Source organism: Aplidium turbinatum, chromosome 2 (genome assembly GCF_918807975.1).
Source record: "Aplidium turbinatum chromosome 2, kaAplTurb1.1, whole genome shotgun sequence".
Classification (NCBI taxonomy): Eukaryota; Metazoa; Chordata; class Ascidiacea; order Aplousobranchia; family Polyclinidae; genus Aplidium; species Aplidium turbinatum.
The window spans coordinates 23,481,151-23,505,305 of record NC_137473.1 but is presented as its reverse complement, the minus strand read 5'-3'; the positions used below and the strand labels follow the sequence as shown (position 1 = coordinate 23,505,305).

General features: G+C 37.9%; 1 protein-coding gene across 1 annotated transcript in view; it reads right to left on the bottom strand.

Annotated features, from left to right (window-relative positions):
• The window catches only part of LOC145764515 (disks large homolog 4-like), a 102,366-nt gene that overhangs the window by 2,102 nt on the left and 76,109 nt on the right, over window positions 1–24,155 (bottom strand). The window contains exons 14-22 of the mRNA XM_082576133.1: window positions 20,844–21,005; window positions 20,598–20,674; window positions 13,128–13,253; window positions 12,730–12,832; window positions 10,882–10,923; window positions 10,031–10,075; window positions 9,681–9,782; window positions 9,207–9,379; window positions 5,790–5,899 (exon numbers count right to left, since the gene is read on the bottom strand). Coding sequence (XP_082432259.1) covers window positions 5,790–5,899; window positions 9,207–9,379; window positions 9,681–9,782; window positions 10,031–10,075; window positions 10,882–10,923; window positions 12,730–12,832; window positions 13,128–13,253; window positions 20,598–20,674; window positions 20,844–21,005 — 940 coding nt within the window. The remainder of the gene's footprint in view (window positions 1–5,789; window positions 5,900–9,206; window positions 9,380–9,680; window positions 9,783–10,030; window positions 10,076–10,881; window positions 10,924–12,729; window positions 12,833–13,127; window positions 13,254–20,597; window positions 20,675–20,843; window positions 21,006–24,155) is intronic.

Sequence of the window (24,155 nt, the reverse complement as noted above, 5' to 3'; positions counted from 1 at the left end):
TGGGTCACGTGATCACCCCCAAATCGGGGATTTCCCCAGAAATCACGTTTCAGCTCTTTTTACGTCATTTTTGTGCAATTACATATTTGATTTTTGTATATTTTAACTTAAAAAGCACATACAAATAAGTGAGACAAAATAAACACAAAATAATTTTACTGATGACGTCATTGTGACGTCATCACATATATTTTTTTGCTTTTTTAACCTATTTTGGTCGTTTGCTGTTGGTTTTAGTTGGAGTACCGGTTACTAAAACCATTTCACAATTCCTAAAAGTAGTTTCGTCATGATTACATCTTTTATGACGTCATCATTACATTATTAAAACTAGACAACTTCAAATTCAGGAACCAAAGGTAAGTTTATTCCGAAAAAGGCGATCAAATACTCTCATTATAAGTTTTGCAAATGCTTAAAATTTTACAATTGCAAGCAATAACAATAATTCCAGTACAGTATGACGCAATAACGACGTCATCAAGGAAATAACCAGAAGAGCAGCTACCAGGGGTGAATTTCCCTTTTGGTCATGCCACTTTAAAATTTAAAATAATATGTAGGCCTAATTATGATCTACAAATCAAATTAATACACGACCCCAGATGATGCAATGTCAGAGTCTTAACACTGTTAATTCAAGATGAAAAAACTAGCGGTTTTCGATGTTAAATTTCTACCATACGTAATTTGATGTTAAAAAAATTCGTGTACGACAAGTTTTTTCAAGTTACAAGATAGAGTTTAGAAAGTCAAAAGCATTTCTTGAATGATCAGTGTGGATTGGAGATGAAACGTCAATGTGGATTGAAGATGAAACATCAGAGAGGATTGGATATTTTGTGGTCGAATTGCATGTTTCGTACTCGCATGAACAAAGACTTGTGCATTTTATGGATTTTTTCTTACAGGAACATCGAGAGCCACAAGTAGACTGACAAAACGGAACAAGCTGATTTGCATCATTATGCTTCCAACCCCAAGCTAAAGGAGAAGGTAGTTGCTGAACATTTACGAGGCTTGATTTCCGTATTTCAGCTTGATGTATCGCTCTGCGTGTATGTTGCATCAGAGCAGCTGACGTTGGTTGCAGCTTTTCAATAGTGCAACCATTGGTAAACATCATATAACGGCATTCGTCTACATCCGTGATAGTAGGACTATTGCCTAAAGAGCTATGACATACTTTTGTATGTCATTTATAGAACTAGGTGAGCTTGAAAAATTCAGAGAGTTAAATAAGCCACACATTGCGGTAAGATTAAGCTTCCAACAATCCCAAGCCTTTTTTTCCAAAGACGAAACAGTATCACAGATTGTGATAGTATAAAACAAAGGTAAAGAAGCGCAAATCATCGGAGATTGAGGTGAAGATGAAACAATATCATGGATTGGAATGAAGCGAGTTTTTTCTCCAACTCCAAATTCAACCCATAGTTTACAGATTTCTAACTTGTCAAAACACGAAATTGCAATAACTACCACATCAGTATCTACTGTTTTGACTATGGCATCGGATTTTTCATGTTTCACATGGAGAAACATACGGGTGTCTGCCTCTTCGTGATCACATGGGGAAACCTCAGACATGTCCAATGTTTGATTGTTAAGAGCTGTATCTAACGATGTTACAACAATCGTAAACAAGTTTGGATCGACTGGAGTTATCACAGCTTGTTGAACCAGTTGATATCACGTAGTTTTGTTGCTGTCATTTCCCAAAAACTCAGGCCAGTTGAGAGGAAGACGAGTATTACTTGTGACAGCCACGTAACACCCAGACCCTGTTTCTTGCAGAAGATAAGCCTCAAATACCTACTGCCATCACAGAACATGCCAGCAGTGTGATGTCAGCTGATTATGAACTAGTGAAAGAATCTGCCTCGAAAACCGATCACTACGTCCTTGATGGAGGGTTCTTGTTGCATCGAGTGCCATTGAAACTGGAGACAGTTATGGGTCTATTGCACAGTCGTATGCAGATTTTACCATTCGTCATTATCGCTTAGCAACAGTGGTCTGTGGTGGATATGGTGGTCCGTCTATCAAAGACAATACCCATCAAAGACGCGGCATGAACGTCCACCCGGTTGTTCACTTTACTGTAGACACCAAGTTCATTGGAAAGAAGGAGCAGTTCTTGCCTCGAGCTTCCAACAAGGAAGGTTAACTTCTGCTTAACTGAGGAATAGAAGCTGCAATGTGAGGAACGCTCCAGGTGATGCAGATGTTGACATCGTCAAGACGGCAGATGGACAGCCCTCATCGACATAGTACGACTTTAATTGGTGAAGACACGGACCTTTTAATATTGATACTACGCTATGCTGACACTGACCCAGACATTAAAGACCTCTACTTCCGCTCCGAAAAGGCTTACGCAACCAAGATACACGACATCAACAAACTTAAAGCAATCATCGGACCAGACATAATTATGCTCACAACTCCTCTTCATTCATGCATTCACCGGTTGTGATTCAACGTCAAGGATATTTGGTATCGGGAAGAAGACGCTTTCAAGAAACTAGTGAAAAGTCAACCAATAATCAAAGAATGTGCAAATTGCTTTATTCTCCCAAATCAGACAGACCACATCATCTTGGAAACAAAGCTATGACCGTTACGTTTGGCAACGATGGCAGTAGTAACCTAGAAACACAGCGATACAATACATTGGTCAAGAAAATTAAAACAGCCAAATCCTTTGTTCACCCTGAACTTTTGCCACCTACATCATCCTTTACCAAATTCCACTGCCTCAGAGTTTACTACCAGATTATGGTCAGGATGGGTAGGTTACTGAAGATGGTATGGATGCTCTAGACTGGGGATGGAAAGTAGACAATAATCAGATGGTTCCAATCATGACGGACATGAAAGCTGCCCCGGACAACCTACTGAAAATGATCACTGCATTTGCGAATCGTGTTCACCTCACTGTAGTTGCCGGAGATATGTGCTACCATACCATGCTGGATGTGGACCATGCCAAACTGGTTCATGTGTCCATACAGCAATCACATAATTACAGACGATGACATCGAGAGTGACAGCGATGAGCATTAGTAATACTTGATCCATTTGCTTTCTTTACGCTGATTATGTCAAGAGTCTACATGACCACATCGTATGAGCTCTTTATGCCTGCTCAGTTAACACAAATAGGCTATACAGGGTCATCAGTATTTATCGTTACAACTTAAATTGGTTATATTTATGAAATGAAAGAAAATTTAGAATTTTGGCAAATGTATTATTGTGGAAAAAGCAATAGAGAATTAATACACAAAATATTATTCAATATGTCCTCCATCTGCGTCAATAACTAGTTGAAGACGTTTAGGAAAAGCCTTGCATGTGTCACGAATTACTTTCTAAGGGACTTTGGCCCACTCCTTCTGCAGTTTCACCTTCAGAGCTTCCAAACTTTGATGGTGAGTGGACGAGACCTTGCTCTCAAGGTATGACCAGATCCCAAAATCAAGGGGATTCAGATCGGGAGAAGATGGGGGCCATTCCTCTTTGAGAATGAAGTGCAGGACATTCTCGGAAAGCCACACCTGAGTATTTTTAGCCCCATGTGATGGTGTAGAGTCCTGCTGAAAAGACCAGGGACGTTTTTTGAAGTGCTTGTGGGCCCAGGGCAACAATGCGCTAACGAGGATGTCATCTCGATAGTTTTGCTGGTTCAATTTCACCCCCTGGTCAACGAAAAAGAGGGGTCTTTTACCGGACTCTGTCACGGCTGCCCAGACCATCACTGAGGTGGCACATTGTTTCCTTGTTACCACTCGAGATGCTTCATCCCATCCCTCGACCAAACCCGATCGTTTTGGGTGTTAAAGTGATGTTCAACATCAAATTTCTTATCACTGAAAACGAGATTTGGTAGCATGCCATCCTGAATGCAGGAAAGACGAATCTGGGATCTTTGGAGTTGTTTATCAACAACTTGAGCAGAAAGTTGTTGTTTCTTGACATGCTTGAATGGAGACATCTTCAGGTCCTTTCGGAGTAAAGTTGACATGGTCCCATACGACACTCTCGACTCTTTAGCCAGAACCTCGATGGATGAAATAGATTGTAACGCTAAATATTGATGACCCTGTATATAGAAATCCCTGTGATAGAAATATACTGGGTTGTTTAATAAACAATACATTGTTATTGTACATTTTTAATTGTTTTGGCAGCCATCTTGGATTGCCATATTGAATTTATAGGCTATCAGATAATTTAACAATTCTGAGAATGGTCTCATTGACTTCACAAGGTATAAAAACCTAGATATAGACACCAAAACTACACGTTTTGGTCATATGATAACCTAGTTATGGTCAATTTACTGTTATTTTAATGGTTTGGCGGCCATCTTGGTTTGCCATATTGAATTTATAGGCTATCAGATAATTCAACAATTCTGAGAATAGTCTCATTGACTTCACAGGGTATAAAAACCTAGATATAGACACCAAAACTACATGTTTTGGTCATATGATGACCTAGTTATGGTCAATTTACTATGTTATTTTAATGGTTTAGCGGCCATCTTGGATTGCCATATTGAATTTATAGGCTATCCGATAATTTAACAATTCTGAGAATGGTCTCATTGACTTCATAGGGTATAAAAACCTAGATATAGACACCAAAACTACACGTTTGGTCATATGATAACCTAGTTATGGTCAATTTACTGTTATTTTAATGGTTTGGCGGCCATCTTGGTTTGCCATATTGAATTTATAGGCTATCAGATAATTCAAAAATTCTGAGAATAGTCTCATTGACTTCACAGGGTATAAAAACCTAGATATAGACACCAAAACTACATGTTTTGGTCATATGATGACTGAGTTATGGTCAATTTACTGTTTTGTTCAATGGTTTGGCGGCCATCTTGGAAGCTATCTTGAAAATAACCACTTTCCGGAAGTTGGATTCCTTAACATTTTGAATATGTTAGTACTGACACTCAATACTAATCAAATCAGTTGAAAAACCATTGGTAACTTATTGTAACCAAAAAAGTAACACCAACAACAAACAAGCGACTACAATAAGAAAAAAACAAGCAAAAAATTAATACATGACGTCACAATGACGTCATTAATAACATAATTTTGTGTGATTTTTATCTCGTGCATTTTGTAGTGGCAGTCAGTCCAAATGTAAAAAAATAACGTATCTAATTGCATAAAAATGCCGTGAAAAGAGCTCAAAATTGACTTGGGGGGAACCCCCGATTTGGGGGTGATCACGTGACCCAAAAAGTTGCGGCACCCACTAAAATTGAAGTTAGATTCATCAACTACAAAAAAATGCAAAAAAACAACGTGTAACACGTTTAGCCTAAAGATGCTCATTTTTGCCCCTAAGGGCCTGCACTATAAATCTAAAGGTCATCGGTCTGGCATCGGCTGACTTGGCGCAGAGGGTTAGGGCGATGGTAGTCATTTCATTGATGTGGGTTTGATTCTCACCACTGCTATTGCTGTTTTTTCTTCTGTAATTACCAAACAAAATTCAAAGTAACAAATATTAAATTGCCTACCCTATTTATCAGCGCGACTCTGATTGGTCAAACTTCCAAGTAGGGAATTTTTTATGGTACCTTTTGGAAAGTTGCGACCGGAGTGCTTCAGGAGAAATTAAAAGATTAAAATTATTGGTCTACTCCTTCACAAAGATTCCAACAAATTTTAAAAAGCTTAGTTCAACAACATAAAATTTTGAACTACACAAACCTAGATCAGCGTCTACAACTGAAAAGAGCATCAACTTACATCAACCAGTGAACTGATTTGGGGCGAATGAATATCGCGATGGGCCACAACCCGGCCATTTGCAGCCGCTTGATAGCGTTGCCGGACACATCTAAAATGCAGTGCTTCCCCTGAAAAGTCGCAAATATAAATCAAATGGTACACGAACATTAGGGTGGCCAAAAAAAATGGAAATTTTTTATTTTTGTTTGCACACCCCCTCATTTGAGGAGGATTCATGAAAAAATGACACTGTGAAAATTTGAAGTGAATCCGACAAGAGGAAGTGCTCTCCCACCGACCTCTAAATTTGCTTTCTTTGGCATAATTCATCAAAATTCCGTGAATATGTGACGTAATTCTTTTTTGACTTATCTACATTGCAGTTGCAGCATTTTTGTGTTAACCATTGTTTTACTCTGAATTTATGATACAATAAGTGTTTCCACATGCAGAAAAACATAAATAATGCACAAAATAGATCACATTAACAAGCGTTTGGTATGAAATTAAATGCACTGAACTTTAGCGAAAACCGTATAAAAGTATGTTCACTAGTCACAATCGCAACGCTTCAGGTGACAGCACATTGCCCAGAAAAAGCAAAAGAAATGTTTGTAAAGAGTCAAGCCATTGATTTTATTTAATGGAGCTGTTGGCAAGTTGGCTTTTACTTGCACTTGTTGGAAGCAGCTTTCTGTGGTGCTCGATCACCTGATAGAGAAGCTGGCGCTGTTGTTCATTTTCCGCAAGGACTTCATTGAAGTCAGTAGCTAATTTGACTGCCCAGTGCCCGCTCTGCACAATCATTGACGACTTTGAGATCATGGCATGCAAGAAATAGCAGCCTTCGATTAAATGCCTGCTGCATGACAGTGATAGCTCCAGTGTGGATTCCCGTATTGCTTGATGTCGTGTCAAAACAAAGTGCAGCTAAGTGCTCTGCTACAACTCGTGTATGAATTCCACTACTTTTTGGCCCATTAGTGATCCCGTTCCAACAGGCAGCTTTGGAATGCCAAGCAGTATCTCAACATGCATACCAGAAACTACAATGGCCAAAGATTCGCACTTTGTGCCATTGGCATTAGTCAAATGTTTACCATGAAAATGAACAACAAGTGGAACTGTAACTGTTGGTTTAAATTTTTGCAGCACTGCAGCTGCCAGGCTTTCACGTGAGGTGTTTCGAGGCATTCATGACAGAGGAATGTGACATTGTCAATTCATTTATATCAATTCCAGCTGCAGCAAGAGCAGGAGTGACGATCATCATTGCTTGACGACTTGATGTTATAGTTCTGTTCAGTGCTGCATTAAACAGTGGATTATCGATAATGCAGCGTTTTGGTAATGGCTGCTCCTACTGGGTTTTCTTTTGTTTTGGTGTTATTTGGATTTACGGTGCAAACAGTGGGTCACTGGAAGAATCTTCATCATCTGCTAATCATTTTCAGATGAGAAAGCAGCAGCACTTGATGGTACTGGATCAATGCGATTTCTGTTGCGTCTCTGTTCATCATCTTTGCGCTTTCTATACTTTGCAGCAGCTTGCCGATGCATTGGGTCCTCTGTTGTCATCAGTATCTGTCATGCACCACCTTGGTCTATCAAAAACTGGCAGTCTTCTGGTATTGTTATGCGGCATTCCCAGTTAGCATGTGCAATATCAAATAATGCACTTAAGCTCTGGGTGAAGTCAGCTTCTGAGGTCAGCTGGGAAGCTGAATTTCGCCTCCCTTTGTGCTTTGATTCTCCTATATGCTCTTGATGGATGCGTTTTAGTTTGGTAACAACGTGAGTCTTTGCAGTGGTAGCGATATTACCTTTCACTCACAAGAACTGTACTGCAAGCAAGTGGCAGTGTAACCTTATTGATCTTCATCTCGTAGAACCACACCACATACAGGCAGCTGACATAGCCCCTCAAGGGAGTCAACACTATAGAGTGGGTGTCCATTTGTTGACTCTCTTGAGGGCCATGTTAGCTGCCTGTATGGGGTGTGGTTCTTCGTCGTGTACTACGAGATGAAGGTCAATAAGATTACACTGCCACTTGCATGCAGTACAGTTGCAGATGAAGTAATATTAACTACTACCATCTATGCCACTTTTTGGTTTGCAGCACCTTCATCAATATCTGCCCCTACAAATGACCTAGCAATGTCACAGCTCACAGAGGATTATAAAGAGGTTGACAATGCAATTTCTCAAGTGGCAGAAAAAAGTTGAGGTTGCGCTTGTGGTACATCAGTGAGGATCTTGCTGCACTGCCTTTATTCAGTGATAATAACACAGATGAAAAGAAGGCAATCGTTAATGCTCTTAAGAAAGACCCATTTCCCGAAGATGTTCGTCGTGTTGCCCCAAACAAAATTGTCAAGTTTTAACGTCTCTCTTTGGCACAGTTTGTAACACAGCATTCACTTAACCTTTTCGAGTCACTGCTTCTGTTGACACATGGCGTGATCGTGATGATTATAAAGAAGCATGCAAAGTTTGGCGTCATCTCAAAGCCGTCAATGATTGTGCAGAGCGGGCAGTCAAATTAGCTACTGACTTCAATGAAGTCCATACAAAAAATGAACAACAGCGCCAGCTCCTCTATCAAGTGGTCGAGCACCACAGAAAGCGGCTTCCAACAAGTGCAATAAAGTCAACCAATGGCTTGACTCTTTACAAACATTTCTTTTGCAATTTCTGGGCAATGTGTTGTCACCTGAAGCGTTGCGATCGTGACTGGTGAACATACTTTTATGCGGTTTTAGCTAAAGTTTAGTGCATTTTGTTTGATACCAAACGCTTGTTAATGTGATCTATTTTGTGCATTATTTATGTTTTTCTGCATGTGGAAACACTTATTGTATCATAAATTCAGAGTAAAACAATGGTTTACACAAAAATGCTGCAACTGCAATGTAGATAAGTCAAAAAAGAATTACGTCACATATTCAAGGAATTTTGACGAATTATGCCAAAGAAAGCAAACTTTGAGGTCGGTGGGAGAGCACTTCCTCTTGTCGGATTCACTTCAAATTTTCACAGTGTCATTTTTTCATGAATCCTCCTCAAATGAGAGGGTGTGCAAAAAAAAATAAAAAATTTCCATTTTTTTTGGCCACCCTAACGAACATACAATTGAAAGTACAGGTTAAATCATAAGAAAAATATTTCAAAGCTAGGTGAATTCGAAAAATCCAACCAGGATAAATTACATTTTTATTGAACCGAAACAATGGTATTTCTCAGTAATGTCATTGTTCAGTGTGCAAGAAATGATAGCTCGCTGTGCACAACTTCGCTTGAAGCAGTGTGGATCATAACGTTTATCAGCACGTGGTTTACCGTCAGTATGCACTATGCAGTGTTAGATAATAATTTGACTATTAAAAGTCAAAAATGAGACAGAGACCTTTAGCAAGATATGCCAATGTCTACCTGTTCCGCGATATCTCTCACAGATTGCACGCTGGTGCCATATAAGTTGCCGTTGTACTGGCCTGCCTCGATAAAGAAGCGGTTCTGTATATCCAACTCCATCTTCTCCCGGGAGGCCACGAAATGATAGTCCTTCCCGTCCACCTCATTTTCTCTCTTCTCTCTAGACGTGTCTGTGAGATGAATCGTAGTCACAAAGATCTAGTGCAGGCCAAAACATTACCACCTAACCAATCTGAATAGAATCATATAGAGATAGAGAAACAAACTGTGCTGTTAGTTAAATAAAAGCGACCCATCGACAAAAACTCAAGTCAGTTCATAATAATATTGTCGCCTTTTACTTGAGCTATAATTCGTCTGTTGGTAGGTTCGTGTTTTAAAACGGAAAAACAATGAGAGCAATAACCAAAATATAAACGCGCGGGAAAGAGCTCGAGTCAATGACAAGCCAGAAAATAAGTTCATACTCACGAGGCACACATGAGCCGAACTTTTCAGGATATTGGGCCATGAGATCATCGTTTATTCGGTCCTTGAATGGGCCCAGGAGGACGATAGGCCGGGTGTACTTTACTGAAAATCAATTTTCTGTTTGCTTAATTTAATTTCATTTTGTTCATTTAATAATGACACTTTTATCACACAAAGCTTAGCATTGTTACCAACGATGAGTAGTAGGGTAGTTTGTTTCTTACCTAACAATCATATTTATTTCAAAAAAGTAGAATATAAGCATCAACATAGACTGTGATAACAATCTGCAGGCTGATAACCAACTTCCTAGAGAAGTGCCACTAGCTTCAAAGAAAAAAGTATCTTACGTTCTTTTTGCTCCACGCTTTCGTAGGACAGTATCGTATCACCCTCTAAAAGAAAAGTTCATCATCGTTGACAAAGTTCAGCTTTTAATAAACAATCAAAGAAAATTAAGATTTTTTTATTTATTTTTTATATATTTGAATTATTTAAATCATAAAAAATGCAAAATTTCACTAAGTCGTATCCAATTTTGAAACATTAAATGGAAGACCAAATTAATTGCAATCCTTCATCAGATCACTTCATCGTGATCGATGATTTATATAACTAAGGGGGAGGGGGCATAATTTTGATTTTAATTTCTGCCCCGATTTTAGGATACAACAGTCTATTCTAAGACCTCTGGTACAATTTTTTTTTGAAATTTTTGTCTAAAAACCACCCCCCAACCTAAATTACTTGTTGCGTAAAATTGCATCGTATTGCGTGGACGTCTTATGGCATTTAAAGCTTAAATATTATTTGCTACTTTACTAAAACACGTTAAAAATGTTGCAAGACAGCCGCAAACAGTTTTTTGTATTGGTTTTAATTCAACGTAAACACGGTAAAAATGGGAATTTACATTTGTGCGCATGACTACGCGCATGTGCAAAAGCGTACCGAATATACAAAAATTCTGTATTGAGGAAATAGAAAGCAGGCTACCACATTAAATTGATCTAAGAGTATTGCACATCTTTTCCCGGTTTGGATGGAAATTTTAATTTTTTTACCAAGGGTCTTAGAATGTACTGTTGTATCCTTAAGTCAAGATTAAGGTTGAATTTGAAAAAAAAGCCGATCAATCCTCTCCCCCTAAACAAAACTAAAAAAAAATGAAAACCCAAGAATCATTGAATACCAAACTCACTTAAGCTGGCTTCACTTCCGCTTCTATTCGACGTCAAATTGTCTGTGAAAATGAAAGTATCGTTGGCAACTACAAGTGATGCTCATGGAAAGTACAACATTGACGGACTTCGATACATTTTGTTTATGAAATTTACGTTTTACTCGGATTTGTAGATGCACATTGTGATGAACCACATGTGGAGAACGATTCCAAATGTGAATTCAAGTAGGATCAAATAAAGAATCTGCTTCTTGCTTAGTGTTGGGCGATATATCGAATTTTCGATACGATACGATATCTTTTCAATATCGATATTTATTTCAATATTGTTCGATATTTTGACTATTACAGCCCTAACTCGTAACTGCAAACTCCTACAAAAACGTTGCCAAGGCCAAACGGCAAAAGTTGAAATTGCCTCGGCAATTGCTGTGAACGTTTATGACGAAAAAAACTGTACCAAAACATGTAAAACGAGAAGCGAAAAATATACTAGAGTAGTCTATCACGACCGCACTGTTGGATTTGTTGTGATGTAATAATACCAAAAGTAGCGATAAAGCGAACAACGCGATACGCACGCTGTTACGGTGATTCACGTTGAATAAAAGTAAGTTAAATTTGGGTTGATTCAACGTTCGAGTCAGCACAAATCGATTTAATTTTCCCGGCGGCTTATATTGGTTATATTGCATAACAACAATGCCCAATAAGAAATTTACGTTTGTTTTACATTAATTCGACATCTAGCGACGTTGAATTATCATAAAATAACGTTAATTGTTCAACCAGGTACCGGTAACAAATTAATAGCTCCCTGCGAGAAGATTGCCTCGATTTACGTATGCACTAACACTGTTTTTTTTTTTTCGGTCATTTATCGGTCATTGATCGATTATTTAACAAAATGTCCGCAAAAAATAGTCAATTTGGTCAAAATGTCCGAAAAAAAGTTTGGTTGAAGTTTCGCTGATGAACGTTGAAGAAACGTTTGTCTGTTCCAACTTTTCTCAGATAAAACACGACAACGTTTCTCAGCGAAACTTAATGTTGTAGCTAGTCAGGAAGTGCAAGTTTTGGTTTGTATCAGCTACTTGAAAGGAAATATCGTATATCAGAAAAAATGACCGAAATAAATAAAAAAAAATGACCGAATTTTTTCAAGTTATTTCGGACAAATGACCGAAAAGTCTCGACAAAAAAAACCCCAGCGCTAACATAATTTCGGCACAATTGGGATACTGCGAGCAACACAAAGTCTGTTTGATGAAGAACTAGTCAGAATCGGAAGCATCAGATGCTGTATCGGAGGATGAGGTGGTCGCGTCATCACTGGAATCGGACACATCAAGAGGCTCATCGCTTGGCTGTAAATCTACACTGTCTTCGCAATGAAGCGTCCACGTTTTGCTGCTTTCGTTCTTTGATACCCATCCACACGCCTCTTTCGCAGAGCTCCATCAGGGTGTTGACTAAGGAGCATATCTATGGCTGTGGCATAACGACCGGGAGGAATGTCTAACCCTAACCTTACAAGCGCTCATTTGGACTCGGCATTTTCATTGCCGACGCTAATGCGCCATTCATGCATCTGCGTCGGCAATCACCTCGGCAATTGCCGGCACTAATTTCGAAGACTGAGAAACTCTTTTCTTAATTAGAACAAAAATATCGAAAAGTATCGAAATATCGAGTATTTTTTCAAATATCGTATCGTTTTGTTTTTTTCAATATCGCCCAACACTAATCTTGCTTATAGGTGTACGGATTCTTTACCTCCGGTTGCATTGGTGTTGCCGATTTCAAATGTAAACTAACATTATATCAACAATCTATAAGGCAAAAGGAAGCCTAGTAATAACCCACTTTCTTGGTCACTAGAGTCGTCTAAGTTTTCCTTGCTTTTGTAGAATGGAAACTTTCTGCTGAATGTGTTCGTCTTTTTTCTTTTCACGTTACTGATGGATTCCTGAACGGTTTATTGTACTTAAATAAGTAAATAATGCAGCAATAAAAAAACACTTTCACAACTTTCCTAGTTTAAATTTACAGTCTGTAATCCCTGGTCGAAACATGAGAAAAATCAAAGTTATTACCTGACAAAAGCAAATCTATTGAATCTTTTTAATTAGCTTCAAACTCAATGCAATAAACTTATATTTTTAACACTGGCAGAAGCTCAAAACGTAAAAAAATTTGCAGCAAAAATGAATCATCGTAATCGAAATTAACGAAAAGACAACACAAATGTGATATGGAGTCACCTTTTGTTCTATCAAGTTGGGCTTCATTTGTGAAAACTTGACCTGCTTTAATCTGGCCCGCTCTTTCCTCTCTACGCGTTGCTTGGCTGGTATGACCCCGAATTCTTCACTGTCCATGCCGCGTTCCTGGAAATACACAAAACAAATTATTGTCGAAGCACTTGAATTGACCACATACAGCATCCACGAAAACGTTTGAAAGGGAATACAAATTCGCAGTAAAGGAAATACAAATTATTGCCACTTCAATATTTTGATGTCGGCGGAAACTAACTCCCTCATTGAAGATTTAACTCTTGAACATATTGCTTACGTATGCCATATACAAGGTTATTCCAATATTAATAACACTGGTCAACACAACTTTTCTTGCATGGAGTTTTTCGATGGATTTAGGGTAATTTTGGGGTGCTGAATCCGAATCTGACCTCAGATTTATCCTATCACGTCAGGTTTGTGAGATATAATAACAGCAAATTGTTACTTAATTGTCAAAAGTGGAAGATTTGACGTTGCGTTTATTGCACATACACATTGTGCTATATCCAGAAATCCAGGCCATGTAGTACATAAGTAGCTGAAATACACCCACCAACTATAATTTTGATACCAATTTGTTTTCTAAGCAACATTATTAACCATGCAATAGTAAAAAGCTAAAAGGGAGGCTAAAAGTATAACTAACACCCACCCCCGTCAATGTTTTGCATGATTGATTGATTGATTGATTGATTTTATTTCGTTGTAGGTAAATATAATACAATAAATACAGCAATAAAAAAGGAATTTCCAGCAACGGGAATCTGCGAAGAGACCATGGGTCTTCGAGTCAAGCAGATACCCCAGATTCTAATAGAAGTTCTAAAATTGCGATAAGAATAATTCAATAACGAAAATTGAGACAAGGTGTTAGAAGATGGTCATAGAGAAATATATTTAGTAGTCTATCGGTAGCATAAAGGTAATACAAAATTAATCGTGCTAATATTTGGCGATGAGTGAGTATTTGTGTTGTTTTTTAAAAGAATAAAATGACAATTTACGCAAGCTCGTTGGTAAGGAGTTCCAGACTTTCACTCCGGCATATTTAATGCTGCGCTGGAGTCGGGATGAGGCGTAACGTGGGACAAAATAACAATCATTGGAAGAGTGTCTAGTAAGTCGTGCATTATACATGAGTTTGGTTTTTTCAAAGTAGTGTGCGAAAGGCAGAGGCAATACATCCGTATCAAATTTAAACATGAATTTAGCAATTTCATGTTCGTACAAATCTTTAAGCTTGAGTATGTTAAGTTTCTTATAGAAAGGTGTGACATGATCAGACCACCTGCCACCTGCTACTATTCTGACAGCCTTATTTTGTAAGGTGCTAAGCTTGTTCATTTGTGTCTTGCAGCATGAACCCCAAATCGTTATCCCATATACGATATGAGAATGTACCAGTGCGTAGTATAATTGTAATGGAACCACAAAAATTTAAAGTGCCTCTGACAGGAAAATAAATTTGCTAAATTTATCTAAGATACCAAAGAGTTGACACTAACAAACTTCCCTGACCAACAAATCGTAAAAAATATCAACAGGCTACTAAGTTACACGCTTGCAAACTTTCGTTCACTTTTAGCAAATCTGGCACTCATTCAATTGTGAAAATAAAAACGGCAACCTCGCTGTGACGTCACCGTGGGTGGGAAAGATACATTTTTTCTCTGTGGTGAGTTGGTAAGGTATGGTACGACTGCTCCAAAACGTCAATGTGTGGGGCTCTATTGGTCTAAAGCATGTGCAAAATGAGAATTAGCGAAATGAAAAAGTCAACTTATTATTACTATCAGGTTTAGATCAAATAGATTGAGTTTATTTTTATCAAACAGCATCTCAATTCAATTGAAATTGCAGTTTTTCTAAACTCTTGTAGGGCTACAATTTGGATAATTTTTTATTTGTCCTAATCTGGCTATAGCCATTTGCAGTGTAACAGCAGTATCTCACAGACAGTACCCTTAATTTATGGTTGAGGTAATGCCTGGAAATTGCTGTTTATGTGACAGAGTCAGTTGCAAAGACGTGTGCTATCTTTTCATGCTTTCAAACAAAACAAGGTGCTGAGAAGAAAATAGTCAAAGTTTTCTTCAAGTGTTCGAAAGTGGGATGGACCATACAACACTAGTTGTATATGTTCTCTTCACTTCAATGGAGATGATTTTGTTAACACCACCAACCCGAGTTGGATCTTCTCAGCAATGAGTTGCGTGCTGGGAACTGTAGGTGGTGCGTTTGCCACAAGTGCGAGTCTATGTCTGTCACGATTTCTTTCTATCTCTTACCAGGAAAAAGACTTGGAAAGGTTCAATGACGTAGTTTAATGGGTCAACCGAAAAGCAGTCAATTAAATGTCGAATAATTCTACTAGCGAAATGATAATCTGACTTCTTGAAGAACTTTAACGAACGGCTTCTCAAATAACTCTAATTTCTGCATCAACTACCAATCTACAACTCATAGCACAACTCTCATAACCAACTCAATAATAATCATCATAATAATCACCATAATAATAATCTCAGAATAAACATTACACAAACTACACCACTATTTATAGTTGGCTGTTCAGTCCAGTAACTTCGAGAAGGTTACATCATAAAGAACCATCGTTCGGTCACGTAGCATTTAAAAGGTAAACAACAGAAGTCTCTAGAAGGTCACGTTCGCAAGAAGATTCTTACATAATAACGATTTCGCAATCGGACATTTACTGATAAACAACCTTATGACGTCATGACAAACGACGCTCAGAAATCATGAAAAACAACAGAACCTTCTAGATTTGCATGCTTACAGATGATTCTAGAAATACGTTACATAATACAAATTTCTCAATCAGAGGTTACTTCAGGTCATAACCGATAATAACACAACGCACCAGAATTCCATAATGAAAATAGCACATTCGTTGAAGATACAAAGCAAGCCATCGCGAGGCATTGCACCTTGATTGTGACAATGTCCCAGCCCAATGAATGTGTATGTTGCCATGAAGTGTCACAGACGAAAGAACTTTTGAAGAAAGACGCATCTAGCTGTGTTACCAATTTGATCGATTTTGAGGCACACTTACATCCTGCAGGTTTGAGGACTTTTTTATGAGGAGCAGGAAGAACTGGAGAAAAAGCAATAAACCGAAAGGAGAAAACGGAGACCTATCAAAAGAGTAAGGATGCTACATTAGACTAAAAATACCCTAAACGCTAAAGAATGCACACTAAACGAAGTGATTTTATTTCCTTGCAGGCAGTATCGGTAATTAGTCGCTTACAGGCATGTATTGGAGTGGATACTATAAGGTGGTGCTCTCGGAAGCAACAATCGGATTGTTCTGCCGTCATCCATTGTTTGGCGAATCCGAAACAATTTTCAATTTTTGATTGCCGAAGCTTGGCACTAAAAAACCTGCATGCAGTGGATGGTCTTTCTACTTTTACATAAAAGTGGGCTGAGTGGGAAGCAGAGTTTACTAGGGAATGTGAAAAATGACTGGCTATTTCTTTCAAACATCATAAATTCCACCTTCTTTTTGTTCTTTTGTTTACAGCTTTGGTAGCTACCACAAACGTACAAAATTAAGCAGTGCCACAAAGATTTAGAGGTGGGCAGTAGCGCAGTATTGCTGTAGCGCCGCTATTAAAGCGCTACATCTTTTCAATGTAGCGGTAGCGGAAAGAAATTAGCAGGGGTCCCACTCAAAAGTTTCCTATTTTTTTTATGATTTTATGCCAAAAAAGTCAAAAATTTTATGATTTTTTATGAATTTTTTTGGTTATTTTATGATTTTTTTATGATTTTTCATCAAAATTTTATGCTTTTTTTATGATTTTACATCAGAGCTCGATGTTTTGTTATATTAAATTTTTTAAAGTATTTCTTTTTACAATTTAAGGATAAAAAGCGATTACGGAAAAACAATCAATGCAAGTCATCACGTCAAACCCAACATAGGCTACAGCTTTTGAGTGGAAGTACAAAACATATAATAATATACTGTAAGCTTGTTATTCTTTACATTATTTCAATATGGTTAAATTGTTTAGCTCAGTTCAGAGCAAGCTGCACTTTAAAAATCAAATCAACGCAACAACAGACTTGCGAAGACATTGGGAATAACCAGTAGGCTACTTCTAGGTTCTGCAGAAATCTAACTTATCATAATTCCTTTGGAACAGACCTGTTAATCAGTATTTGCTGTGGCTTGATCTTTCTAGCATGGCTCATGTAAACCAACTTTTTAGTAACATTACCGGTACTCAAATGGTCAAACTGAATGTCCAGATCACCCTGCTTTGCTGAGTGCCGTAAATCAGTTATTATATTATTATACTCTTACTACAACCAGCCTAAAAAATAAAGAAAATGAATATGTAATGTGTGAAGAAAGTGAAATATGTGATGCAATAGTGCTTTACAATAAACGAAACAACTGTTCAGGAAGCTGCAATACCATAGTGTAGAACATGGCTAGTTGGCTACTATGTCACTTAATTAAATGCAAGAACAGTAGAATACCTAGTTTCAAATAGCTACAGACCTATATTTTAACACTAATAGGGGCTTTTCTAAAATACGAGTGGCCACTATATATGGTTAATGCAACCCAAAGCTGATCTAGTCCTATTTCAGATCTCGAACCGAGTCATGACCTTACTTTAAATAAGTTCAGGCTTAACTCTAAACTTAAAATAAACCTCCATAGGTATCATAACCAATGATCCTTACTCGACTAGTGGCCAAAGTGACCCTATGAAAAACTATAGCGGCCATTCATAGTATAGTGCAGCCTCTTCACAACACTGAATTGAAAAATGATAGGATAATGATGATAAAATTTCTGATAGGATGATGATGATAAAATTTCTGATTCTGAAGTACAAAAAACCTAATAAGCCATACTAGATCAAGAAAATGCAAACAAAAACTAAGAGAGATACCGATTGCAAGTCAGCATAATTTAGGCTACTTCACACTCACAGCAAGGCAGTTGAAACACGAACAAAATAGAAATAAAAGAAATAAGACTGAAAATGGCGTTCGTTCAATTTCAAAGTCAACTTAACTTGTTGAGACAAAGTTAATTGGTAAAGAATTCCCTTTTACGATCTTTTCTTTTTAATTTCAGTTTGGAGCCTAAAGCATTAGCAAGCACTTTCTCACATTTTCTTTTACGATTACGGCGATGTCAATTCTTGCTTCAGCTGCTTGAAAAACTTTTCGATCCAACGCTTTGTTTGACAATGCCTCCTGAAGCTTTGCATGCCCATCTCCAATAATTTCATCAGCAGCTTTAATGCTTGCTTCAGTTTTTTTTAATTTCATCTTCAATTTTTTCGATTTCCTTTTGTTTTTCTGCCATATTGTTGGCTTCAACAGTAGCCTGAGCACTTTCTTTCTCTTTTCTCAATTTTTCTTCCAGAGCTCTTTCCTGCTCAAGGTCAGCCATATACTTTGTATGAGCACCCTTTTAGTTCTGAAACTAGTGTTCTGTTAATGGGAAAGTTTACCACATCATCATACCGATTTAGTTCACCTTTCACCATTCTCAGTGCAACAATTGTGATTTCTTTAAGAGAACTTCTATGTGAATCAATCAAATGTTTATTAATGGAGAAACTTCTTTCAGGACTGGCATTACCATGACTTAATGTTAGAACATATTTTGCAAGACAAAATAGTTGCGGATATTTTTTTATCCCAGCATCATCTAACAGGCCTCCAATTTTTGTCCAATAATAGTCAATTCTCTTGTAGGAAGACACTTTTGGTAGGGGTGTTACTGTTAAACCATATTTGATTAGTGCTTGAGTCCAGTAGGAAGATTGGGAATTGGTGTAGCTATTTGTTACTTTCAAGATCAGTCTTTTTGTAAAACTCATCTAGAATATCCTTAGATTGATACCATAACCACTGCAGTCTTGCCTTATCATAAAGCTCTTCTCTTAAAACAGATGTACATCAATTGCAAAAGCATTTGCAGGACACTTTTTAAGGCAATTGGAGACTGTCCAAGTTAGATTGACGATAGAAGTTGTAGCTCCAACATTATTTCATTTTTCTGGGTACAAAAATTGGGTGCAACCTAATTCGTACTCTAAACACTTCGTACCCTCATTTCGTACCCTGAAAAGATCAAGAGAAAAAATTAAAAAAAGCCTAAGTGGCTGATCGCAGTATCGGCAATTTTAAAATTTTCCTCCTGAAAAGATCGAGATTGCATCCCAAAAATTGTGCCTGCTTAAGAACAGATGAATGGAATGACAAATGATGTAAAAGGTAACTTGTAGCAACCACAAAAAAGTTCAGACAGTCAGATTTAAATTTCTTGTCAGCTTCAGTAAGGACTGCAATATCACTGACTAAAATTTTTGCTCGTGTTCCAGCATCAATCAAGTTCAACGGCTTCTGAAGTTCTTTGTGACATCAAGCAAAAGATTTTCTGACTCTGTGGATGATGTTTTTTTGTTGTTGATAAATTTACTAAACAAAGCCGTGATCAGATAGCAGATTGCTGAGTAAAGAATGTGAATCAGTGGCTCTTCACATTGGAATAGGACTAAAAACCGTTCAAAGTCACCAGAAGCAAATGATACAAATGAAATATATTCAATCAAAGGATCTTTTAATGCTTCTGAAATCCTTTTGTATCTCTGGGTGGATGCAATGTTTGACTTGAAGTTTTTTTGCTGAGGCAAAAACTGCAGGAAATAATGTCAGAAGTCCCATTCAAGATTTAAGGACATGTCCGCCATGAATTTCGAGGCCTGAGTAACACATTGCTTGCAAATGGCCTCAATAGTTTCCTTGCCTAACCCTACGCTTTTTCCCAAAACATTGCTGTCAAATTATCCTTTCACCATTCTCCCACAATAACTGCAATGTCTTGAAATCTTGTCAGCGTCTACTTGTCTAGCCTATGTCTAATGACGTTTAAAACATGCAATGAAAGTATCTAGCTACGATCCTTTTCTAATTCCAGCTCCACAGGCAACGCTGGACTTGATTACGCAACCACATGTTATCCTAAATCAGTGCATTCAACAGACGGCGTCACAATCGTTGCACGAGTAATTATTCTGTTATCATGGTTGGAACTGTTACACATTACACTATATCAATTTTTTGATTTTTACATGCTCAGTTCTCCATCACAACTAAATTTTATGATTTTTTATGATTGTGTCTAAATTTTATGCTATTTTATGATTTTTACCAAATCAAGCAAAATTTTATGATTTTTTATGATTTTATGCCGAGTGGGACCCCTGAATTAGCTTCACTTTTTCATTATCCGGTTCAACGAATTCTATAAAATTACCAATAGTGGAGGTAATGTTAGATTTCCCGAATAGCTTTCAATGACAAAACTATAGGTTTGCAGCTAAATTAATGTTAGATTTCAACAAAACAACATTAGTTTCTCACCACTCTTCTGGCTTGCCACCACTCATCATCGCTGGCATTGACAACATGAAGTATATCGCCATAGCGGAAAGATAGACCTGAAATTTAACAAGTAAAAGATGATAGCATGTAAAGTTGAAAATTATATGAAGTCAGAGCAAAAAGCCACAGCTGAGAAATGAGTATGGGCAACAAAGAAACCATCCATCTGTTCATCAAATGCTTTTTAGTATTCATGGGTGCGGTAACGTCTCCACCGAACCTCACCTTTGCTGGGCAGACCAGCGTCTCTGTGTGAATCATAATCGAAGAGTGCCCTCACATACAAGGTACGCTTTTGTGACGTCAGTAGACTTCCACCGCTGCTGACGGACAAACTCATCATTTGCTCTCTCAGTTCTTGGATCTTTTCCTCAAATCGATTATATTCTAAAGAATAAAGTCAAGCTGGTTAGATATGCCAATGCAGATCTGCTATTGCCAAGACACAAACATTAAATTGTGCCATTATAAAAATTGACACAAGTGTTTCAAAGCATTTTGACGATCAAAAAGAACCACAACAAAAGATCGCAATTATTTTACATCACTTCGTCGTGGATGCCACGAAAAAACAAACTTCTAAAAACAAGAAATTTCAAAATAACTCAACTCACGGTTAACATTGTAAAGAATCTTGCCACACTTGCAGTTTTATTTTTAAACAAATAAATACAATTGCTGACCAACATTTAAGACTCAATTCGGTTTCAGACGAAGCCGTTAAACCGATATTTGACATATATCTAATTATCAATGAAAAAATTGTGGAAGAAAAAAACTCGCGTTTGTACTTAGATCAGTGGTTCCCAACCTTTTTTTGGCTGTTACCCTAATCTCTACCCTGAAGTGAGCCAATTCCCCCCACAATCAATTTTCAAAAACAAAAGTGTTTATTGCTATCAGGCATAGGCGCCGACTTTTCAAAAAACCTTGGGGGTGCGAAAGGTGATGACGTCATAACCATAACGTTATTTTACTCAATTAAAATAGTCTTTGATTAAGCTTACTGTCTTGTTTATATTGGCACCGAGGTTGCAAACCGAATTTATTAGAACCACTGCTTGAAACGATTAGTTTTACGCATTCAGTACGCCTAGTCGTACAAAATTTGATATTGTCAGCTCATAATTGGAACAGTTGGAAAACAAGCCGATTCATATCCTTTTCTTGCGAGTGAATAACAACGATCAAGACAGTGAAGTTATCGAAATAAAACGCAAAAAGTCATGATCTCAAGCAGAGAGGAAACCCGCTATCAGTTTTATAAACCTCTTTATGCTAATTAGTTACCTTCAAAGCGTCAACAACGGCGAAGTGCTTTCTCTTCTGTTTTTTATCGAAAGTCTTTATAGTCTTTTATCGAATACGGTAGTGCATGAGTGTATATCGATGAGTGTATGAGATGTATAATTGTATATATTTTCACATTATAGGCCTATACCATAGACATCTTATTAGATGTCTGTGGCCTATACGCGTATACGGTACATCAATACAGTGCTTATTGATGCAAAACACGGATGACAGTTTTGAAAAATGCATTTTTTCTTTAAGGTGTATTCACGTAATTGTTCGTTGTGTCGTAGTTTCAACTCGATAAAGTTTGCTAAAATCGATTTCATGTTTGAAGTCACAAAAAATCTAACGGACGTTTGGATAACTCGTGAATTGAGAATAAACATTCAACCTCGCATTCGCTTTTTCGCTACAACGCGTTTTGACTTTGAAGTTGCTCCTCACGCGCTGAAGATAAATAGTGTGTGACTGTCAGCGTGCGTGCCGTGCGCATCTCAATAGTAATTCACATTTCAGAGAAAGCCATGCGATCAGCTGTTTCTTTAAGTCCGTTTAAATGATCTAAATCTTTTTCGCGAAGTATTTTATTTTTGAAACACCACTTGCAATAGGTTTTTTGTTGCCCCTCAACCATAAATTTATGAGGGGCGCCGCCCCCCGGAAGTCGGCGCGTATGCTATCAGGGACTTGCTATGTGTTTCAAAGGGCTAACTATGACAATCAAAATACAATACAATACTGAATACAAGATAAAAATGCGTGGTAAACATTCAATGGGAAGGTTGGGTCTGGACTTTAGCCGCCAGCTTTGTGATCCTGGGCTTTGTGGTACTGAGGGTGATTCTTGCGTCGCTTTCGACATCCAGGCAATGGCGCTTCTTTGTCTTCATTCCCAAGACAGTTGAAAATCTTTGTTCATAACCATACGTTGTTGAAAAAGATGTCAGAATATTTAATGCCTGTGTCGCTAATGTTGGTGTGTCCTGGAGTCTGCTAAACCAGAAGGGTTCCAACCTTTCCCCTTGAAATCAAGTTTCAACTCCTCGTTCATTCGGAGAGTGATAAATTCTTCTTTAGTCGGAAAGTCGTCATCATCCACCTGGCTGTCATCACATGCGAAGGGCTCAGTGCACCATTGGAGACTAGCCGTGTCCAAATTCGGAAAGTAGTTGTCCAATGTCCATCTTCTTGGCTATCTGGCCTAAGTGGCCAGCTATGTCCTCCTTCAACGCCGCTGTCAAATCAAGTCCATTGCCTTCGAGGTAGGCTACATGTCAAGCGTGTGAAACTGTGCCTCTTCCAACTCGCTTGTTCCACAATGTAACCTTTGAGATAAATGCTGCTACGGTTACTTTGGTGTCGATCACAATTAGCTACATTCTTGCCTTGAATTAAAAGATTGCCTTTGTTCAATTCACCAAAGATATCAGCGAGACAGCACAGCTGGGAAATCCACTGTTGGTTAGAAGTATTCAGCCAAGTCGGACTTCTTTTTTACTAAAGAACATGGGCAGCCTCACGAAGTTCGACCAGACGGGTTATCACTTTGCCATGAGACAGCCATTGTACTTGTACAGTAATCGGTAAGGCGATCTGTGTGGTACAGTAATGCTTCGTATCTTTCTTCCATCTTCTTGCACAGTTTCTTGAAAAGACGGCTGTTCAATTCCTTTGCTTTTATAAAGTTCACAACCTTCACTTGCTTCACTGCTTCTAAATCGGGTCTTGTTACCTCCCAAAAACAGGCAAATTACCCCCCGGGGGTAATTTACCCCAGGTTGGGAACCACTGACTTAGATGATTAAACGTCTTAACTAGCTAACTAACTAAACAACAAGAAATATGGAACGATCTGGTACATGAAGAAAAATAACAACTACACACAAGTTAAGCACCACTGTACTATAAGGATACGTATGCGGTTACTAAAGATTAATGACCCAAGTGTGACGTTTTTTATAAAAAACCCTGGTAGCCTACCATCTTTGTTCAACACAAAGCAGACTAGACAAATATAATTTTAGATCATTTTTCACTCAACTGGTGTTAAATAATTATTATTATTTGCTAAAGCAATCCTCAAGGATAAGTTTGCTTATGACTAACTACAAGAAGGGCTGTCGCTCGAACGAAAAGTGAAAATATAGAAGGCAGCAACACATATTTTTTGAAGTATAAAATAGAGATGTACCGATATATCGGTATCGGTGATATCGGCCATTTTTTGAGTATCGGTATCGG